Raw genomic sequence first — 20,007 nt, forward strand, 5'->3', positions numbered from 1 at the left:
AGCCCAGACTTGGCCCCTCATCCTACCGATTGAGGAGCTGGATACAATCCACGTGTAACCCTGCAGTTTTACTCCAGTCATCGTTGGTGTGTCCAACCATCCCCAATCATCCGAGTGGGGGGGTTATCGACCAAGGTGGAAAAAGCATTGAAAGCATGTACTTTGACTTTTACCATATTAATTATTTTATTGTGTTTAATAAATTTACACATCTTTAATAAATGTATTCAAATTTAATGTCACAAGATCACAAGACAAGGGAGCAGAAGTAGGCCATTCGGCCCATCGAGTCTGCTCCAAAGAAAAGGAAAAAGAAAAAACGAGAAATGGGGGAACGTCCATGAGAAAAAAACAACTATTCCTTTCTAGCCCCAATTTCCGGCCTTATCCCCATATCCCTTGATTTTCAATAACTGCAATCATTTAACTGTATTTCAAAGGTCTGAATTCCAGAGGTGAGGTGAGAGTGACGGCCCTTAGCATCAAGGCAGCATTTGACCAGGTGGGGCATCAGAAGCCCTGGTAAAACTGAAACAAGTAGGGATCAAAGGGAAAGTACTGCAATGGTTGAAATCATACCTCACAAAAAGGAAGATGGCTGTGGTTGCTGAAGGTCAATCATCTCAACTCTGGGACATCACTGCAGGAATTCCTCTGAGCAGTTCCAACTTCCTCAGGACAAGGTGGCAAAATAGATCCAAAATTGGCTTGGTAGTAGAAGCAGGTGGAGGAGTGCTGTGATCGAAAGCTTGGCCGATGGTGTACCACAGGGATTGATGCTGGGACACTTACTGTTAGGCTTGTATATATTAACCATCTTAACATGACACAAGTAGTACGGCTTGTGATTTTGCAGATAACAAAAGAATTGGTGGTTCTATTGATAATGAGGATAACTGCGGCTCACAGGTAGACAGGGTTGTAGAGAAGGCTTCTGGCATCATGGCATTCATAAATCAAAGTACTGAGTATAGGAGTTGGGATGTTATGGTGAGGTTGTATAAGACATTGGTGAGGCCAAATTTGGGAGTATTGTGTGCAGTTCTGGTCACCTAACTATAGGAAGGATATCAGTAAGATTGAAAGAGTGCAGAGGAGATTTACTAGAATGTTGCCGGGTCTTCAGGAGTTGAGTTACAGGGAAAGACTGAACAGGTTAGGACCTTATTCTTTGGAGCGGAGAAGAATGAAGGGAGATTTGATAGAGGTTTACAAAATTATGAGGGGTATAGACAGAGTAAATGCGAGTAGGCTCTTTCCACTTAGACTAGGAGAGATAAGTATGAGAGGACATGGCTTCAGGGTGAAAGGGGAAAGGTTTAGGGGGAACTTCTTCACTCAGAGTGGTGGGAGTGTGGAACAAGCTACCATCTGATGTGATAAATGCGGGCTCACTATTAAGTTTTAAGAATAAATTGGATAGATACATGGATGGGAGAGGTCTGGAGGGTTATGGACTGGGTGCAGGTCAATGGGACTAGCGGAATAAAGTCTCAGCATGGACTAGAAGGGCCGAATGGCCTGTTTTCTATGCTGTAGTGTTCTACAGTACAGGATGACACTGAGAAGTTGGGAAGATGGGCAGAGCTTTGTCAGATGGAGTTTAATTCTGATAAGTACAAGGTGATGCACTATGAGGACCAACAAGGGCAGGGCCGGGCAGGGGGACCTCAGCGTCCCTGAAGGTGGTAGCACACGTAGGCACACGGGACACTTGTATTCTGTGCTCTGGCTAACGAAGACAAAAGATGATGATACAATTTTATAAAACATTGGATGGGCCACAGCTACTGTACTGTGTACAGTTCTGTTTGCTGCATTCACGGAAGGATGTGATTTCACTGGAGTCAGTGCAGAGGACATTCAGCAGCATGTTGCCCGAGATGGAGTGCTTTAGTTATGAGGAGACACTGGATAGACTGGGTTTGTCTTTCTTGGAGAAGAGGATACTGAGGGTGACCAGGCAGAGGTACACAAAACCATGAGGGGCATAGATAGGCAGGTAGTAGGAATTTCTCCCCATCTCAGAGGCGTACGACTTTAGCACCATGGTTGACTCTGAAGTGGCCTACAAACCACTCACTTCAGTGGTCACAGAAATGGACATCCAGAGTTAGCCTTGTCCATATGTACAACGGAAAAGGAGGAAAGCCTACAAAAACTAGGATTCTTTTTATTAGTGTCAAGAAGTTCAAAGCAGGTAGAATAGAAATCTTCATGTTATGAACTGTTTTGATACAGGTTAGTAGGGAAATTTCCAATAATTTCTGAGAACTAGACATTATAAATTTAAGAACACTGTCAAAATACAGAGAGATGCTTTTAATGCCAGACTCTGTAAGAATACAGGTTTCTTTATATAAAAGAAGTCAGCAGTGGTTGATAAATCCACATTAGAACATGAATGGAAATGGATCTACATTTGTAAAAGAAATCTTCAAGAAAATGGGGAAAGACAAAACAAAAGATTACGTGGATTTCTCTGTAATTAAACTGGTGAAGACACAAATGAGCCAATTGGTCCTTTCCTGTGCTGTGAAATTATATAACTTTTATGTCGGTTTTCCACTTCAGCCAACCAGCTGTCCCATTTAAACTCAAATGTGCAACTGAATAGAAGTCAGGTATATTGACATTGTCTGTGTGGTGCTAGGTGAACAGGAGATTGAGAACAGAGTTACAAAAAGCTGCTAAAACATTGCGAGAAAAGTTCAAGAAAGTCGTAAATCATCATGAATTTCAAAATTAAATAAACAGTTTTGTAAAACTGTTATCTTGAGGTAGTGTGTCAAATGGATAGAAGTAAATGGAATTTAGGGAACAGGGTGCTTAACCCCAAAATCAGTGCGAGACTTTTAAAAGCTTAAGATTTAAAATAATTTGTAAAGGCACTTGGTGGAGTTCTATGAGCTACCTTTAACCTTCCACAATGTCAAGATCATCATACCTCTTTGTATTCATCAAGCCTTCCAGCTCTTTGGATTTCTGAGTGGCTTTCTTTAACACTTCCTCGGGAATACTTGCTAGTCTCGCAACATTCAGGCCATAACTGCGAGCAGCAGCCCCCTCAGTCAGCTGATAGAGGAATGTGATCGATTCAGGTTGCAGTTCCTCCACAGATCCTGGAGGATTAAAAGGGCATGTGTCAATTAATGCTCTCCTGGGCCAATGATTAAAGCAGATGGCTGGCATGAAGGAGTGAACAATTCTTTCGGTGTCAGAAAAAAAAACATATTCCATGTACGTGTAGAATAAAAAGGAATAAAACCACTTCCTCTACCACCACTCTTTAACAGAAGATTTTTGATGAAAGCTACACACATTTTACACACACATGCAAAGCAAACTCAGTCAGACTCCAAAACCTTACTGATCCAGGTTCTCAGGTTTCCCCACAGGATTTGTATATGCACATTTAATTTTATACTACATTGGTATTTTAATTAGCAGACATCATTTTGCAACCACATCTATCTTATTTATGCAACTGCTGCAAGGGAAACTGTACTGAAACTGGAAAGAAACATTTAAATCTAACCCTACCAGAAAGTAGCATGTACAATGTGTTATTATCAACCTTTTGGACTCACTAGATGGTTGATGTGCAGCATGGTGCCTTAAATGTTTTTTGTCTACACCATTTTGGTCACAGGCAAATTAAAAGAGATCACATTAAAATCAAGGTATTATTCACTTTGCTCCCATGTATAAACACAAGCAAATTATAAAGAACCACTCACCCGCAGTGGCCCTCATCGGTCTCGTACCTTAACCCTTTGATTGTTGTATTTTGTTTCTAACATTTTTTTATCTTTCCCATTCTACAGCTAATTCCAAATATTTATTTTTTTAAAAATAATTAAATTCTTCCTGATTGATTAATTTTCAGGTTTAAAATTTTTTAAAAACTGCAGACGCTGGAAATCTGAAATAAAAATGAAAAATGCTGCCAACACTCAGCAGGTCAGGCAGCGTCTGTGGAAAGAAAAACAGGTTTAACATTTCAGGTTCAAAACCACTCATCAGAACAATTTTAAATTTATTTTTTTCATTATTTTCTAGATTACTCTGAAATATCTACTTTATTTGTAGTTTCTCATACTTTGTACCAGATATTCATTCATAACTAAGTAATCAGTCGGGATGTTCACTTCAAAATAATGGAACAGCTTTCTGCAATTTAGAAAAGTGATCTCCTCATTACATACTCACTCTTGCTGCCTCATGATTGCCTGTGTTGTCAGAATCACAGAATACTCTGGTGCCTTGCAGCCTTCTGTTTCTCAATTTAATTTCACACTCCAATTTCTCCACCTAACCCCAGCAGCTTAGACCCCATTAAGTACACATCCAATTGCCAATCCTTTTCCTGAATGAGAAACAACACGGATCTTCAGGCACTACTGCCATAAGCAAGAAGATTCGAAGGATGGTGATCAGAGCTTCTGCTAGCTCCATAGGATACCACCCCTCTTCTCTAGATGACTTGCTAGATCTGAGGAAGTTGGACAGATGCAAGGTAGACAAACCGAGCACAGGCCCCATCTCCAGTAACGTTGTGAGGCGATGAGTGCACGTCCACGATTGCTTCATAACTTTAAGGATGTGCCTACAAGCCCCTGCAAACGCTGGCAAATTTAAGGCCTTACAACAACCCCTGAAATAATGCACCTATTTTTAATCCTACCAATATCTCTACTCCCCACTTTACTACGATGTCTTCATCCTCTTCTATCCTGAAGACAGCTTCAAGGTACTCGTTCAATACCTCGGATATGCCCTTTCCCTCCACAAGAAGATTTCCTGTTCCTCTGCTAGTCCCACTGATTATTAACAAAATGGGAAGAATTGTCACAGCTACAAAGTGATTAAACAAGATGATGCTTCAGGAAGAGGTTAATATATCAGTTCCATTTCATTTAGCTAGGTGGAACTGCACCAGACAACAGAGACATAATCCTCCCACTCACCTATCATTCAGTGTGGGAGTTAACTTGGGTAACAGGGATCACAGCTATACCAAACTACCGAAGTCTAGGATTCTTCCACTGGGATTATGGGCATTGGTGATGGTCACTTCAGTGTGGGTAGCTGATACCGGGATTATGGGCATTGGTGATGGTCACTTCAGTGTGGGTAGCTGATACCGGGATTATGGGCATTAGTGATGGTCACTTCAGTGTGGGTAGCTGATACCGGGATTATGGGCATTGGTGATGGTCACTTCAGTGTGGGTAGCTGATACCGGGATTATGGGCATTGGTGATGGTCACTTCAGTGTGGGTAACTGATAACGGGATTTGCTCACGTTAAAAGATAGAAAAGAAACATTAGGAATAAATGGGTCTTGCCTGGATTGGCAGAATGTGACAGGTGAGGGACTGAGCCCCAACTATTGACTATCTCTGGTGATGACTTGGCTCAGGGGAGCAGGTGTAATACTGATGACCCTAAGCCAGCAGAAATATGAGTGGTGATAAGGATGCCAAGAGACTTCCAGCTGAATTAGTGAGCAGCAACATGGCATCCATTTCATCAGTAAAGACACTTGAGTTTTGTTTTTAAATGGTGAAAGAGACTGGGAAAGATTGATGTTCAAAAAGGCCAAGGTGTCCATGTACATAAGTCACAGACAGCCAACATGCTGGTGCACCAGAGGAAGAAAGGTGATTCGTATGTTGGCCTTTTCTGCTACAGTACAAGATTAAAGAAGTCTTGTATGATTATATGCAGCCTTGGTAAGAGCAGACCTGTATTGTGTACAGTTCCGGCCTCCTTACTAAAAATGGATATCACTGTGCAGTGGGAATGCAGCAAAGATTCACTGGATAGATTCCTGCCATCGTGAGTCTCACACGCAGAGTGGTCAAGTAGGCTATATCCCTTATCTTTTGGAGTTTAGAAGAACGAGAGGTGACCTCATTGAAACATACAAAATACCTAATTGGCTTGGCACTGTAGATATGGAAAGGATGTTTCCCTTGACTGAGGAGTCCAGAATTATGGCTCACAATCTCAGAACAAGGGGTAGACAATTTAGGACTGAAATAAGGAGAAATTTCTGCATTCAAAAAGTGTGTGAATCTTTGGAGTACAGTCATTGATTGCTTTCAAAGCCAAGATAAATAGATGTCTGGATATTAGAAGAATCAAGGGGATAGGCCACATGTGCTGTTGAGGTAAAATGCTCTCACCTCATTTGGTTCCAACCCAGCGACTGCTCGAATCTAAAATTCTCATCTGGTGGTCTCATCCCTCTCATCCATACAACCTTTTAGAACCATACAACCATGATCTCATTGACCTGCAGTGCATGCAAGCCCTGCTCGTATTTCTTGCATTGTCATATGATATGGATAAAGTAGATCAGAGTATCCCTACAGAGGCTGGCTCCTTAATCCAAGTGTAAAAGGGAGGAGAGGCACTTGGATCCCAAACAAGAGTTAAGCTATCTCCACACTTCAATGTGCTCAGAGACCAAATCGCATTATCTTACAGCCAGGCCAGAGGCTGGAGTAATGCCATGTTAGCAAGTAACTCTCAGCTTGGAGCATCATTTTAAACAAAATTAATAATAATTTTCTCTAACATAAAATATATGGTTGACTTTTTTTTTACATTTTCTGGCATTTTGCATTTATTCTAATTCAGCCTTCTGTTAAAAATAATCCTGTTATAAGTATTATCGATTCTTTCATTGCAACATTAAATGGACCCATGCAAACTTCACTAGTTCAAACCATATTATCTGTTGAAAGAGGTATTGCTAACCTATCTCTTCTGCGTACTATTTGATCAACCAGTGCAATGTACAAAACTACTAGACAATCACTTATCATTAACAGCTGTAGTCGTTTCTGGCCTACTTTACTTTTTAAATCTCTGGGCTCAAGGGCCTGGAACTCTGCTGTCCTGGAATCCATCCTTTGAACACTACTCCCTTCCCAGACCACTGACTGGCCAACTGCTGCTTGCTATAATGCTCCACGTTGCTGGCTGCTTCTGCCATTGGGAATGGAGTCAAGTAGAACTGGAATCACCATATGAAACTGTTGCTACAATTCTGGATCAGAGGGAGAAATAAAGAATAGGCTGGAACAACAAAAACGTAAACTGTAATCATTATAAGGCTATTGAACAGTTCCCTAGTACGATAAGATGGACTCTTGACCTCACAATCTACCTCCTTATGACCTTGCACTTTATCGTCTGCCTGCACTGCACTTTCTCTGTAACTGTAACACTTTATCCTGCATTCTGTATTGTTTTCCCCTGTATTACCTCGATGCACTGATGTAACGAAATGATCCGTATGGATGGTAAAACAAAGTTTGTCACCGTACCTCAGGGTACACGTGACAATAATAAACCAATTTACCAATTTAAAAGAAAACTTGATCCAGAAGTTGGTACCTATTCAACAGCCTACAAGAAGCAATTCCTAATTCTGCTTTACCTTCAACACTTCTTTTTGTTGTCCTAGGACATTCTCCACGGTAGAAGGACCAGGAATTCTCTGCTTCTTTGTCCACCTGGCACCTTCCACCATGTGCAGCAGTACAAAGTGCACTACGTCAACATCACATGATAAATTGGGGAATTGTTGAGCTGTACACAATTAAAATTTGAAACGTCTCCAATCGAGACTCTTGCAAGGAATAGTATCCACTCCAACAACATGTAAAACTTAACTTTTTCTTTTAAAATAGAAGGTCATCCACCTGAAATAATTACTGTTTCTCTCTCCACTGATGCTGCCTGACCTTATGATCTCCAGCATCTACAATGATTCCGAAATCTATCAGTTACAAAAGATCTCCCATGTGTACTCTATCCTCATTTGGTTCTAACCCAGCAACTGCTCAGATCTAAGGTTCTCATCTGGGGTGTCCATATCCCATTGTGGTCTCATCCCGCTTATCTTTACAACTTTTTAGGACCATACAGTCCACGAGACCTCTGCATTCTTCCAATTCTGGTCAGTTGCATGTCCTGAATCTCCTCAGTCTATCCCTGCCAGCAGTATCTTCAGCTGCCCATGCCCCAACATTTGTAATTCCCTTCCTGAGATATTAGCCACAGCTCAGTTGGAAGCACTCTTCTTTCAATCAGAAGATTGAGTGTTTAATTCCCACTCGAGTGCTCAGCACAGAAATCTGTGTTAACTCTCCAACGCAGAACTGAGGCAGTGTTGTGCTGTTGGAAATGCCATCGCTCATATGAGGTGGTATCTCTATCAAGTGGATGTAAATGAGATCATTGCAAATTTTGAAGAGCAGGGCCATTAGCAGTGTCGACCTGGCCATCACTTCTCCTGGCCATCACTAAAACCTCGGTTATTTATTGTCACATTGCTGTTTGTGGAGCTTGTCGTGTGCACATTGGTTGCTATGTTATCAACATAATAGCAATGACTACTCTTCAGGTATACCCACCAGCTATACAGCACTTTGGAACCTCCTTGAATTGTAAAAGGGCAAAATAAGACACCATCTTTTCATTCTTTAACCCGCCTTGTTCTCCTCTTTCAAGCTCATTAAAACCAACCTCTTTGGCCAAGCATTTACTTCCTGAATAACAGTAGAACGCATTGTCATAATTATTTCCTGCCGATCACTAAAGATCCATGATACGTGCTGTTAGATGGGCAGTCTGATTTAAAAACTAAGATGAGAGCCATGGTCGTAAAGGTTGTACAACTCAGACACTGGCCCTTCCGCCCATCGCGTAACAGTTGTACAACACAGAAACTAGCCCTTCGGTTCATCACGTCCATGTTGACCTTTTTGCCCATCAAGCATCGACCAGAAACATCGACAATTCCTTTCCTCCCACAGATGCTGTTTGACCCGCTGAGTTCCTCCAGCAGGTTGTGTGTTGCTCCAGATTTCAGCACCTGCCATCTCCTGTGTCTCCATCGAGCCTTTCAACGATCTACACTTACCCCATTTGCCTGCAAGAGGATCATATCCTTCTTTGCCTCTGTCTAAATGCCTCTTGAACACAGTAATTGAAGCTGACTCCACCACCTCCTCTGGTAGCACATTCCAGACATCAACCACTCTCTGCTTAAAAACGTACCCCTCAGATCCCCTTCAGAACTCCTTCCCCTCACCTTAAACCTGTGCCTTCTTTTGTTTTTGATATCCCTCCCATGGATTTCGACCATCACCCTATGTTCCTCATAATCTTCTATCAGGTCACCCTTCAGCATCCTTTGCTTCAGGGAAAACAAGCCCATACAACCTCTCCCCAGAACTAAGGCCCTTCAATCCAGGCAACATTCTGGCGAATCTCCTCTGCACTCTCTCTGGTACAATCACAGGCTATTAATTCTGAATGCCCATCCCAGAATTGTGTCATGAAGCAACTATTGCTTTGCCCAAAGGATGAATTTACTGGAATTAGTCTATGACACCATTTCACTTGAACCTCATTACTGTGACTACACTGGCTAATTTGTGCAAATGAACAAAAATCTACTGTTGTTCAGTTCCCCTTAATCAACAACATGCACCGTCTAGTTCAGAACTATTGTAAATGCAAACGTCAATTTTCAGTGTCTTCTCTTATCTGCATCTCCATTTTCTTTAAGTCAGATGTAACCTATGATTTAACAATTAAGCAAGCAATACGTTTCAAATATTGGAAAGACTTTGTGGATAACCTGCTGAGAATTTTCTATCAGTTTTTATTTTTAATTAGGAATTCCAACATCAGCAGCATTTTGCTTTAGAGGATTCTGAAATTACTGACACACTCAAATTGAATCTTTGAAACTGTATATATTCCAGGTTCTGTGAATGGAGACATTGTGTCTCCAGTGCACACCATCCACTAAATGCAGTGCAATTACCAGCCCAGGGTTTGCAACGTGTCTGTGCTCACTCACACCAGGAGACAAATGGGCAGCGACCATACGGGAACACTAGCACAGGCAAGATCCCCAAGTTACACACCATCCTGGCCTGGGAATACAGAATTGTTTCTTCTTCATCACTGGCTCTAGGTCCCGAGTCCCATTCAACAGCACCACGCGAGTCTCTTTCCCAGAAGTGCTGCAATGGCTCATCACCAACTTCTCAAAGCCAATATGGAAAGGGCACATCCCACAACTAAGTAAATAACAAAAGGCCAGCTGTGGCACTAGCCACTTCCTCTGATCGTCTGCAGTTCATTCTGATGCTCGCAATGTACACAGGATGTTGTGGCCGCAGTAGGTGCTGATCCATGCTCCTGAAATAACTTTGTGTTCACACAGGTTGTCCTTTTATACTTTTCACCAGCGACGCCATTCCTTACACACAAAATGACCGACATTTTCAGATAAAAATGAGAAGAAAGCATTATAATATTTCACAAATTGTGAGAACGGCAAAAAGAGTATGTTGGAAGGACATTATAGGCATATGTTAGTGTGGAATTAACGTCCAGTACTGCGAAGTAAATAATGCTTTCTTAATTTCTCACAGCTTAAAAGAATCTTAGGACATCAAAGCAATGGTTGTTCTAGTTACCCAAATATATGGAGCCACAGACATTAAAAAAACAAGAACACAAGCTATGGCAATGCATTCAATTCTTCTCTATCAATCGGAAATTCTTTAGTGCAATATTAATTCTGCTCGTTCCACAGCCCACTGACACGAAAAAGTCACAGAAATACAAATACCAATTCAACGTGTGATATTGAAAAGACACCCACTTCCCAAAAGACGCCTGGGTTGGCAGTTTGATTGGCCCCCATCCATTGCCCCTAGTGTATGAGCAAGTTGATCAGAATAAAAAATGTGGGTGGCTGAAGGGACGTCAGGGACTCGATGGGCCGAAGAACCTGTTTCCATGCTCTACGACCAATCACTGATGGGGTGGACAGGCTTGGGCCCCATAAGCATCCAACAATAAGCTGTGAACACTAAGCCAGCACTCTAGTGGAGCAAACCATCAGGAGGAGCTGGAAATTGGTGAACTCCGAAGTGTTAAACAAGTCTCCTCTTGTCCAACAAAATATTGAAATGGCCCGTGATAATAATCGCTCATAGCAGCTTCTGAAAACCCAAGTGATGGCAATGGTGGGGACGAGGGGTGGGGGTGGGGGCAGGACTGGGATGGCGGTGGGGGCGGGGGCATGGATGGGAAAGATCACAACCTTCACAGGTATAACACTGTACAACAGAAGTGCAGATCTTTTTGGGGAAAATCTCCCCAAAATATTAAAAAACAGAAGTTCCCATCTTCAGAAACCTGCACGGCATTTCCAGGGAGGGGCTCTGGACATTATTCCACGTTCAAAAAGCTGTATCCATGTGCAAGTTTTTATTGTTAATGGGCCCAGTCTCTTGAGCTGCTGTAAACTAGAAGTTATAAAAAGGTTCAAAGGTGGGATCACAGAGCCACATGTAAAGTATTACAACTAAATTCCCGATGCCCATTCCCAAACTTCCATTCATACCATTTCCTTCATCTTCCTCATTCAGCAGAAAAGCCATGTGGTAATTCCTGATATTCTGTGGGTGGAGTTTCTCCAGTTCACACACGGGTGGGTAGTGGGTAACAAACAATGTCAGGGATTTCACCTGAAAGGAAAATTACAATCCTTCATTACAGTATATTGGAACAATCAGCACTACTGACCTCCATAAAAAACCACAATGTAATGAAAACAACAAGATGCTGGAGGAACTCAGCAGGTCAGGCAGCATCCGTGGAGAAAAGCAGGCGGTCAACGTTTCGGGTCAGGATCCTTCTTTGGGACTGAAGATCGGAAAAGGGGAAGCCCAATGTATAGCAGGGAAAAGCAGAGCAGTGATAGGTGGACAAAAGAGGGGAGGAGGGGGTGGGCACGAGGTGGTGATAGGTAGATGCAGGTAAGAGATAGTGATGGGCAGGTGTGGGGGAGGAGGGGAGAGCAGATCCACCGAGTCACAGGTAAGGAGGCAGGTGGCATGGGGGAGGGGAGGGGGGGGAGGGGAGGAAAAGGATAGAGTAAAAAAATGGTGAGGAGAAAAAAGAGAGATAGACCAGGAAAGGGAAGAAAAGAAGAGGCACGATGGGGTGGGTGGAGGGGACTTGGTTTACTTAAAGTGGGAGAATCCAATGTCCATGCCGTGAGGCTGTAAGGTCCCAAGACAGAAAATGAGGTGCTGTTCCTCCAGTTTGTGCTTGGAATTCTCCTGGCAGTGGAGGAGGCCGAGGACTGACATATCAGTGATGGAGGGGGAGGGGGAGTTGAAGGACTGGCAACAGGGAGATGCAGGTCACGGTGACCGATGGAACACAGGTGTTCTGCAAAATAGTCACCTAGTCTGCGTTTGGTCTCAGCAATGTAGAGGAGGCCACACTTGGAGCACCGAATGCAGTAGATGATATTAAGGGAGGTGCAGGTGAATCTCTGTCTCACCTGAAAGGACTGTTTGGGTCCCTGGGTGGAGGTGGTGTAGGGGTAGGTATTGCACCTATGGTGGGGGCGCTGGAAAGTTCACGGGGGGGGGGGGGGTGAACTGGGGAGTATCGGAGAGAGCAGTCCCTGCGAAAGGTAGAAAGGGGTGGGGAGAGGAAGATGCGCTTGGTGGTGGGGTCCTGTTGGAGACGGCGGAAGTGGGGGAGAATGATGTGTTGGATATGTAGGCTGGTGGGATGAAATGCGAGGACAAGGGGACCCTATCCCTATTGGGTCTGGGAAGGGTGGGGGTGAGAGCAGAGGTGCAGGAAATGGCAGAGACATGGATGCAAGCTCTCTCAACCACAGATATCTTTATTAGTCACATGTACATTGAAACACACAGTGAAATGCATATTTTGCGTAGAGTGTTCTGGGGGCAGCCTGCAAATGTCACCACGCTTCCAGCGCCAACACAGCATGCCCACAACTTCCTAACCCGTACGCCTTTGGAATGTGGGAGGAAACTGGAGCACCCGGAGGAAAGCCACGGTTAGTAAAGAAGTTGGACATCTCGGACGTCCTGGAGTGGAAAACCTCATCATGGGAGCAGATGCGGCGGAGGCAGAGAAATTGAGAAAAAGGGATCGTGTCCTTGCAGGAGACAGGGTGGGAGGAGCTGTAATCGAGGTAGCTGTGGGTGTCAGTGGGTTTGTAGAAGATGTCAGTGGATAATGAATCTCCTGAGATGGAGATGGAAAGACTGAGGAAGGAGAGAGAGGCGTCAGAGACAGTCCAAGTGAATTGGAGAGCAGGGTGAAAATTAGTGGCGAGTTCAGCACGGGTGCAAGAGGTGGCACCAATGCAGTCATCGATATAATAGAGAAAGGGCCGGAGTAGGCTTGGAACAGAGACCGTTCAACGTAGCCAACGAAGCGGCAGGCATAGCTGGGGCCCATAAGAGTGCCTATGGCTATGCCCTTGGTCTGTAGAAAGTGAGAGGAATCAAAAGTAAAGTTGTTAAGGGTGAGGACAAGTTTAGCCAGGCAGAAGAAAGTGTTAGTGGAAGGGGACTGGTTCTGCCTCTGGTCAAGAAAGAAGCGGAGGGTGGTGAGGTCATCATGATGGGGAATGGAGGTATATAGGGCCTAGACGTCCATGGTGAAGATGAGGTTGTGCATGTCAGAGAACTTAAAGCTATAGAAGAGTTGGAGAGCGTGTGATGTGTCACGGACGTAGGTGGGAAGGCATTGGACTGGGGGACAGGATAGTGTCCAGGTACGAGGATATGAGCTCTGTGGCGCAAGAGTATGCGGAGACAATAGGTCTGCTGGGACAGTCCTTCTTGTGGATTTTGGGGAGAAGATAGAAGCCATGACATAATGCCAGTGAAGCAGCAGGACAGAGGACAGTAATGTAATCTAAAGAACAGTCATATCCAGCAACAAAGTGAAAAAGGAATTTTTGACCTGATGTATGGACAAAATTGTAACAAAAGTAATGACCAACTCTCCTGTTAGCAAAACCTAAATGTGGTTTCTACTGCCATTGGTATCATTGCATAGGATGTTCAATGGAAATACATCCCTATCAATACATTAATATTGATCACAATGCTGCCAGTTATATGCCTAGAAATGGGATCTTATCGCACTGCTTTTTTCAGCTGCATGCAAGCTAAAACTGGTGTAACCTGAGGTTGGGTGAGCAACCATTCCTAGGTGTAATCACGGAACTGGGCTGAGCACTTCCTGTCAAGATCTGCATTACTGCATCGCACATTTCCCCGGTGATAGTTGTACACCTAAAGTGCACCGTACGTCAAGACTTCCCAACATAAAATGGATCTTCCAGGTTGGGAAGCTAAACCTTATTTGACAGTCACAAAAAGAAACACTGAGACAACATTTAAAGGACCAGCTGGCAAACCATGGACCCTTCATAAGGAAGCTCCAACACTTTAATACCTCCCAAATTGGCCAGTGTGTGCTCAAACTAGGAAAAAAAGGTACCTTTTGCAGAATTAGTTACTAATGAATATTTAATGGGTGATTTACTGGTTCCTACGCCCTCAAGGAGGAGGGCGCTTCTCCTCCAGTCTAGGTGCATTCTCATGGAGTCCAGCAATGGAGAATAAAATTGCAAAAGTTCCCCAGCACTTCCTCTGTGGAATGTGCCTGCTAAATCTGTGTCAGCTTAAGTATGTCATAGGAACAGCAAGTCCATTCATCTTACCGGGGAAGAGCAGCTGCAAGGCACAAGAGTAAGCTGAGCTTGTAATTGCCATGTACATCAGCGGTGAACACAAGCAGTTCATTGCTGGGAGCAGTTTCTGGCTCATCAACAATCTACTGAGCTGCAAGTCAAAGCTTATTCAACTATAATTACTCTCAGTGAAGTTATACTTTGCACCAATTAAAACTCATGAAGTATATTCCCAGTGAATAGCATTATGTGGAAGGAAAACACTTAATGACAAGTTTCAGACCCTGGTTAAAAAATCCAAAGCTAATTGTACTTTCTTCTGGATTTCTCCTGGAAGAGAACAAGGACAAGGGATCTGGGCAAGGATCCTAATGTTTAATACAAAATACTTGCATCACCACAAATAAGATCACTTCAAAAAAACTATATGGTTATGATGCAACTAAATTTGAAAGACAAAGTTAAAATTTTTTTCTTACAAAATGCAGTTTAATGAGAGAACCTTCCTCACACTTGCCATTCTAGTATTAAACAACAAACATCAATCGACACCAATACAGAAAATAATAAATGAGAGTCCACTTTTACAATCAATTAGGATTTCATATTTGTTTGTTCCAAAATATCGATGAAAATTTTCATAAACTTAAGCTGGCTATACTTAGTGATAGACAACAAAACCAGGTATTAAATGTTTCTTTGTAGTGGTCCCTCGAGAGCAATAGAACTTGCTTCCATCCTGGTCCTATGGGTTTTGAGGCGATTGATGAGCCTCTGCGGAAGCCCCAGACTCCACCACAGACGGGATAAGGGTGGGCCTGACGGTGACTGGGTAGTTTGTGTCACTTCTTCTGCCAGTTATGTGGGCCTTCCAATCTGAGCAGTTTTAGATCAGGGATTCCCAGAAGTCAGCTGGGGATGTTGCATTTTTTCCCAAGGAATCTTTGAGAACATGCTCAAGTCTTCCCTGTCTACCGGGACCCACCACCAGCTTGGTGAGAATGGACACGAGATCCAGGAGCTAATTAACCATAAATGCAAGGCATTCCTGGATTTGAAATTACCACATTGGAAAATATACATCTCTATAGGCACCTGAACACTGACATCCGGTAAAAAAACCTGTGACTAAAGAACAGGTGGTGGGGAGAGCGAGCCCAGGAGACCACAACTCAGTAACAGTCATGACATGTGCAGGTTCTTCACAGCAGCCAAGACCATCTACAGCTCAAACACCCAGAGAGCCAAGAACTTGTCAAGGACAAGGAGGCAGTCAGCGCCAACTGAAGGAACACCTTGGTGACCTCCTCAACTTCAACTCTGTTCTTGAAATGATTGCCCTCCACTCCATCCAACAGCAGCCTATTCAGTCCCACCCTCCTCACTGACACGTCAGAAAGACCATCAATCAAAAACAAGGTGATTAACAATTTAAACCAGGAAAGAATGGATTATTGATGCTTTATTATTCAAAATAATGCATCGCTCTGCAAAGTCCTCAAATGTGCAACTTGGAAGTTAATGTCACCTTGACAATATATAACAGAGAGATTAAAAGTAAGTTAATCAACAAAAGCTTTATTATTCCTTATCAATTTAGAAATAAAATCAAAAATATAAAATTGTTCCTTTTGAAGTTTGCTATTGAAAATAACATTTAAAAATATTTATTTCTCTACAGTTAAACTCAATTTGTTGAAAATTGTTAATGATCAGTAGAGAAACATTTTTCCAGTTTTATATCTGCACCTACAGCTGAACTGAATCAAAAATTCTAGATGACTGAAAAAGAGCAAAACAAAGCAGCCCTGGTCTGCTGGCAGCCGGACCGAGGAAATAACCAGGAACGTGCTGAAAGGGACAGTTAACTCTCACAAAGAACAAGTGCCAGGTAAGGACCATTTGAACAAGAGAGAATTTAAATACTTACCCTTAAAATTCAATGGCACCATCATCACTGAATTGCTCTTAGTCAATGAGCTGGGGAGGGGTTACCATTCACCAGAAATTTAAGTGGCCCAGCTGCATAAAAACATTGGCTACAGAAGCAAGTCAGACATTGGGTAAACCTATTGCAAGTCCTCACCTCCTGCCACCTCAAAATCTTTCACAAGCCACACCAGGAGTATGCTGAAATGCTCTCCACATGGCCAGATGAATCCAATTCCAACACTCAGAAAGATCAACAGTATGCACGAGAAAATCAGACACTCGACTTGCTCCTTAACCATCACCATGAACATTCATCCTCTCTGGAGTCCGGCTGCAATGTACCATCCACAGGATGGACTGCAATAGATTACCCTGACTGCTGAACAGAGACATTAACTCTGTTTCCAGCTCCACAGATGCTCCCTGACCAAGATTTTGTGCTTTCATTTCAGAATTCCAGTATCTGTTTTTCTTTATTTCCCTCTGCTGAAGGGCTGCTTAGCTGTGAAATTAAAACCTGACCCAAACTCTTAAAATGTTTTCCAGACCTGACCACCACCATAAATATGATCATTTCAGATATGCTATTGGTTTGTCCAAGGATGAAATACCGAATATTAATCAAGAACAAAGCATTACTCTGCAAATCATCCTCACCAAGCTAATGTACTCAGAGAGCAAGGCACAGCCTGAACAGATACACCCTAACCTGAAGTCAACACAGAGACTGGTCAGGCCAGGCTAGGGTTCGATGGCCAGGCCACTTCCCTTCTGCCAGTGGGGGAAATGGACAGCGGGTACACAACCATCTGCAGGTCACACTCCATCCTGACTTGGGAAGGTGTTGTCGGACTTCACTGGGCAGTTAGGGATGTTAAATAAATGTCACAACTCAAATTCTTAAAGTGATTGAAAACAGGGAGTCCATAGACCCAAAAGGAACCATCCATGCCAATTCACCAATAACAAAGGTTAAAGATGCACATTTATGAAAGATATTGAACTGGTGATCTACTGATCGAGTTATTACAGAGTTCATTTCAGTAGTGATGCGGAAAAAAAAGCAAAGAATCCCAAATAAATGGTCGACCAAACCTGAGATCCTGCTACAAAGTACCTCCATTCTCTGGCACTCTCACCAGTACTCTGCTACACAATACACCCCTGCCAACTCATTTAAATGCTAAAAAGACTAAACTGTTTAGCAGCTGCATCATCTCATGCAAATAATTGTACGCATGCAGTTTCTGCAAGATTTATTTTTTTACTAAATAGGAAAAGGGAAGTTAATCCCCGTCTTCCAGTTGGGGATCATGGCAGCAGTTTATAGTTGGTACCTTGTTATGCTTCTGTAACCTCAACAAGCCTGTCCTCAAAGATCTGCACCCTAAAACATTAACTGTTTCTCTTTGCACAGATACTATTGACCTGCTGAATGTTTCCAGCATGTTCTGTTTTTATTTCAGATTTTAAGCAACCGCATTTATTTTTTAAATTTGTTATATACAACACATATCCATCTACTGCATAATTATTTTAAGGCAGTTCTTTTTTGCATTTTCTAAGCCTTTATGGCTATACTTGGGTCCAACAAAATTCCACTGCACTTCCCACAACAGACATTATACCATTAGACATCGATCAGATCTCATTAATTCATCAGTGCTGCCGGAACAGAAAACACAATAAAAGTGACCTGTAATTCTCACTTGTTAAAAATCTAGAGAGGTAATTGCTGTCTGAAGGAGGATATTAATCATATTTGAATAATGAAAAGATGTGCATTTGAAGGGGAAAGAACACATAGGATTCGTACTTGAATTCTACTCTTGCACCCAGGGTCTGATTATCACAATGTGATTTAACAACCCTTGTCACATAGAATGACAGGGATCAGTTTTACTTGGTCACTGTGGGGTAGGTCAGTGTTGACCAGTGATGTGGAGCTAGGGATGCAGGAGCACTGCTTTCAACGGTGAAGTTTTGGCTAATGTAAAGTTCACACCATAGGAATTAAGGAACTACTTATAAGAGGCACGAATAGAGTTTAGAAATTAAATGGCCATTAAAGATCTTGAGCCCTAGAAATTCATCAACTCCTTTTAAGTACGACTTAGCTTTCTTCCTAGGCAGCTATTCATTAGATATCTCCTGACCTTCTGAATAAGCCTTCCATGAGGAACCTTATCAAACGCCTTACTAAAATCCATGTACACCACATCCACTGCTCTACCTTCATCAATGTGCTTTGTCACATCCTCAGAGAATTCAATCAGGCTCGTGAGACACGAAATGCCCCTCACAAAGCCATGCTGACTGTCCCTAATCAGCCTATGCTTCTCCAAATGCCCATAAATCCCGTCTCTCAGAACCTCCTCCAGTAATTTGCCCACCACTGAAGCAAGACTCATTGGTCTGTAATTCCCAGGGTTATCCCTACTCCCTTTCTTAAACAAAGGAACATTTGCCACTCTCCAATCAACTGGAACCACTGCTGTAGCCAATGAGGACGCAAAGATCAAAGTTTATATTAAAAAAATATTTACTTTAAATGCTTTTAATTATTCCAACAATTTAATGTGTTTTTACATTAACCATTTACTTTTATGATTATTCAATAGATTTTAAAACATCTCAACATCAAGACTTGTCAAGGACATTCTGGGGACAGGATCTCTGCAGATGCCACTGTGACCTCTGTACAAAAGGTCAGTCCTCTCAACTTGGCCTGGGTAAATAAAGACATGGAAGAACAGCAGGGAACAAGCCAGATCCAGGAAGATCTAGCCCAATATTTCCAACTTTGCCTTAAGTTAATTTTATAGTTCTTCTATGCTTTTCAAATTAGCTTTAGACTGCTCTCCTAATATCTTTGAATTTTCCCTTGTCATGCTTTCTACAGCTGTCTATGCCAGTTTCCTTGCCCTCAATGTTCCCCTTATGTCTTACTAATCTGTGGTTCTCATTTGTATTTAATTTGTTTTTTTTAGTAGAATATATTTTTTCTGTTCCCTCTTGAACACTGTTTTGAGTGTTTTGCATTGCTGTTCTACATCACTGTTTGCCAAGACTGTTAACCATTTTATTTTGCTAAGTTTTGTTCTCAATACCTCAGAACCAGCTTTTGTTTAATCTACAGCCTGGGCTTCATTATACATTTGTCCTTCTCACCCATTATCTCAAAGTATGTTATTTGCTAGATATTTCCATATATTTACTCCTATTACTGGCTGTGATTCATTCATTATTACTCGATCCAGTAACAATCCTTCCTAGACAAACTTCTTAGATACAGGGTTAGAAGGAACTCTGGCACACAATATAGGAACCCTACTCCATTATCCCCCTTTCCTAACTCATGTCCCTTCTTAACTTCCTCCGTTCCAGTCTCTCCTCATAACTCTTCTCTCACGTCATTTTTTTTTTTGCTTTTTCACTAATCCTTTCCTTGGTCTTTCAATATTAATTCCATCTAGTCTTAATAATTTGAT

At 42.4% G+C, this 20,007-nt stretch overlaps 1 protein-coding gene across 1 annotated transcript in view; it reads right to left on the bottom strand.

The window, feature by feature from the left end:
• The window catches only part of msh3 (mutS homolog 3 (E. coli)), a 209,193-nt gene that overhangs the window by 17,097 nt on the left and 172,089 nt on the right, over window positions 1-20,007 (bottom strand). Inside the window, 2 exon segments of the mRNA XM_052019597.1 lie at window positions 2,948-3,122; window positions 11,453-11,576. Coding sequence (XP_051875557.1) covers window positions 2,948-3,122; window positions 11,453-11,576 — 299 coding nt within the window.

This window comes from Pristis pectinata, chromosome 7 (genome assembly GCF_009764475.1).
Source record: "Pristis pectinata isolate sPriPec2 chromosome 7, sPriPec2.1.pri, whole genome shotgun sequence".
Lineage (NCBI taxonomy): Eukaryota > Metazoa > Chordata > Chondrichthyes > Rhinopristiformes > Pristidae > Pristis > Pristis pectinata.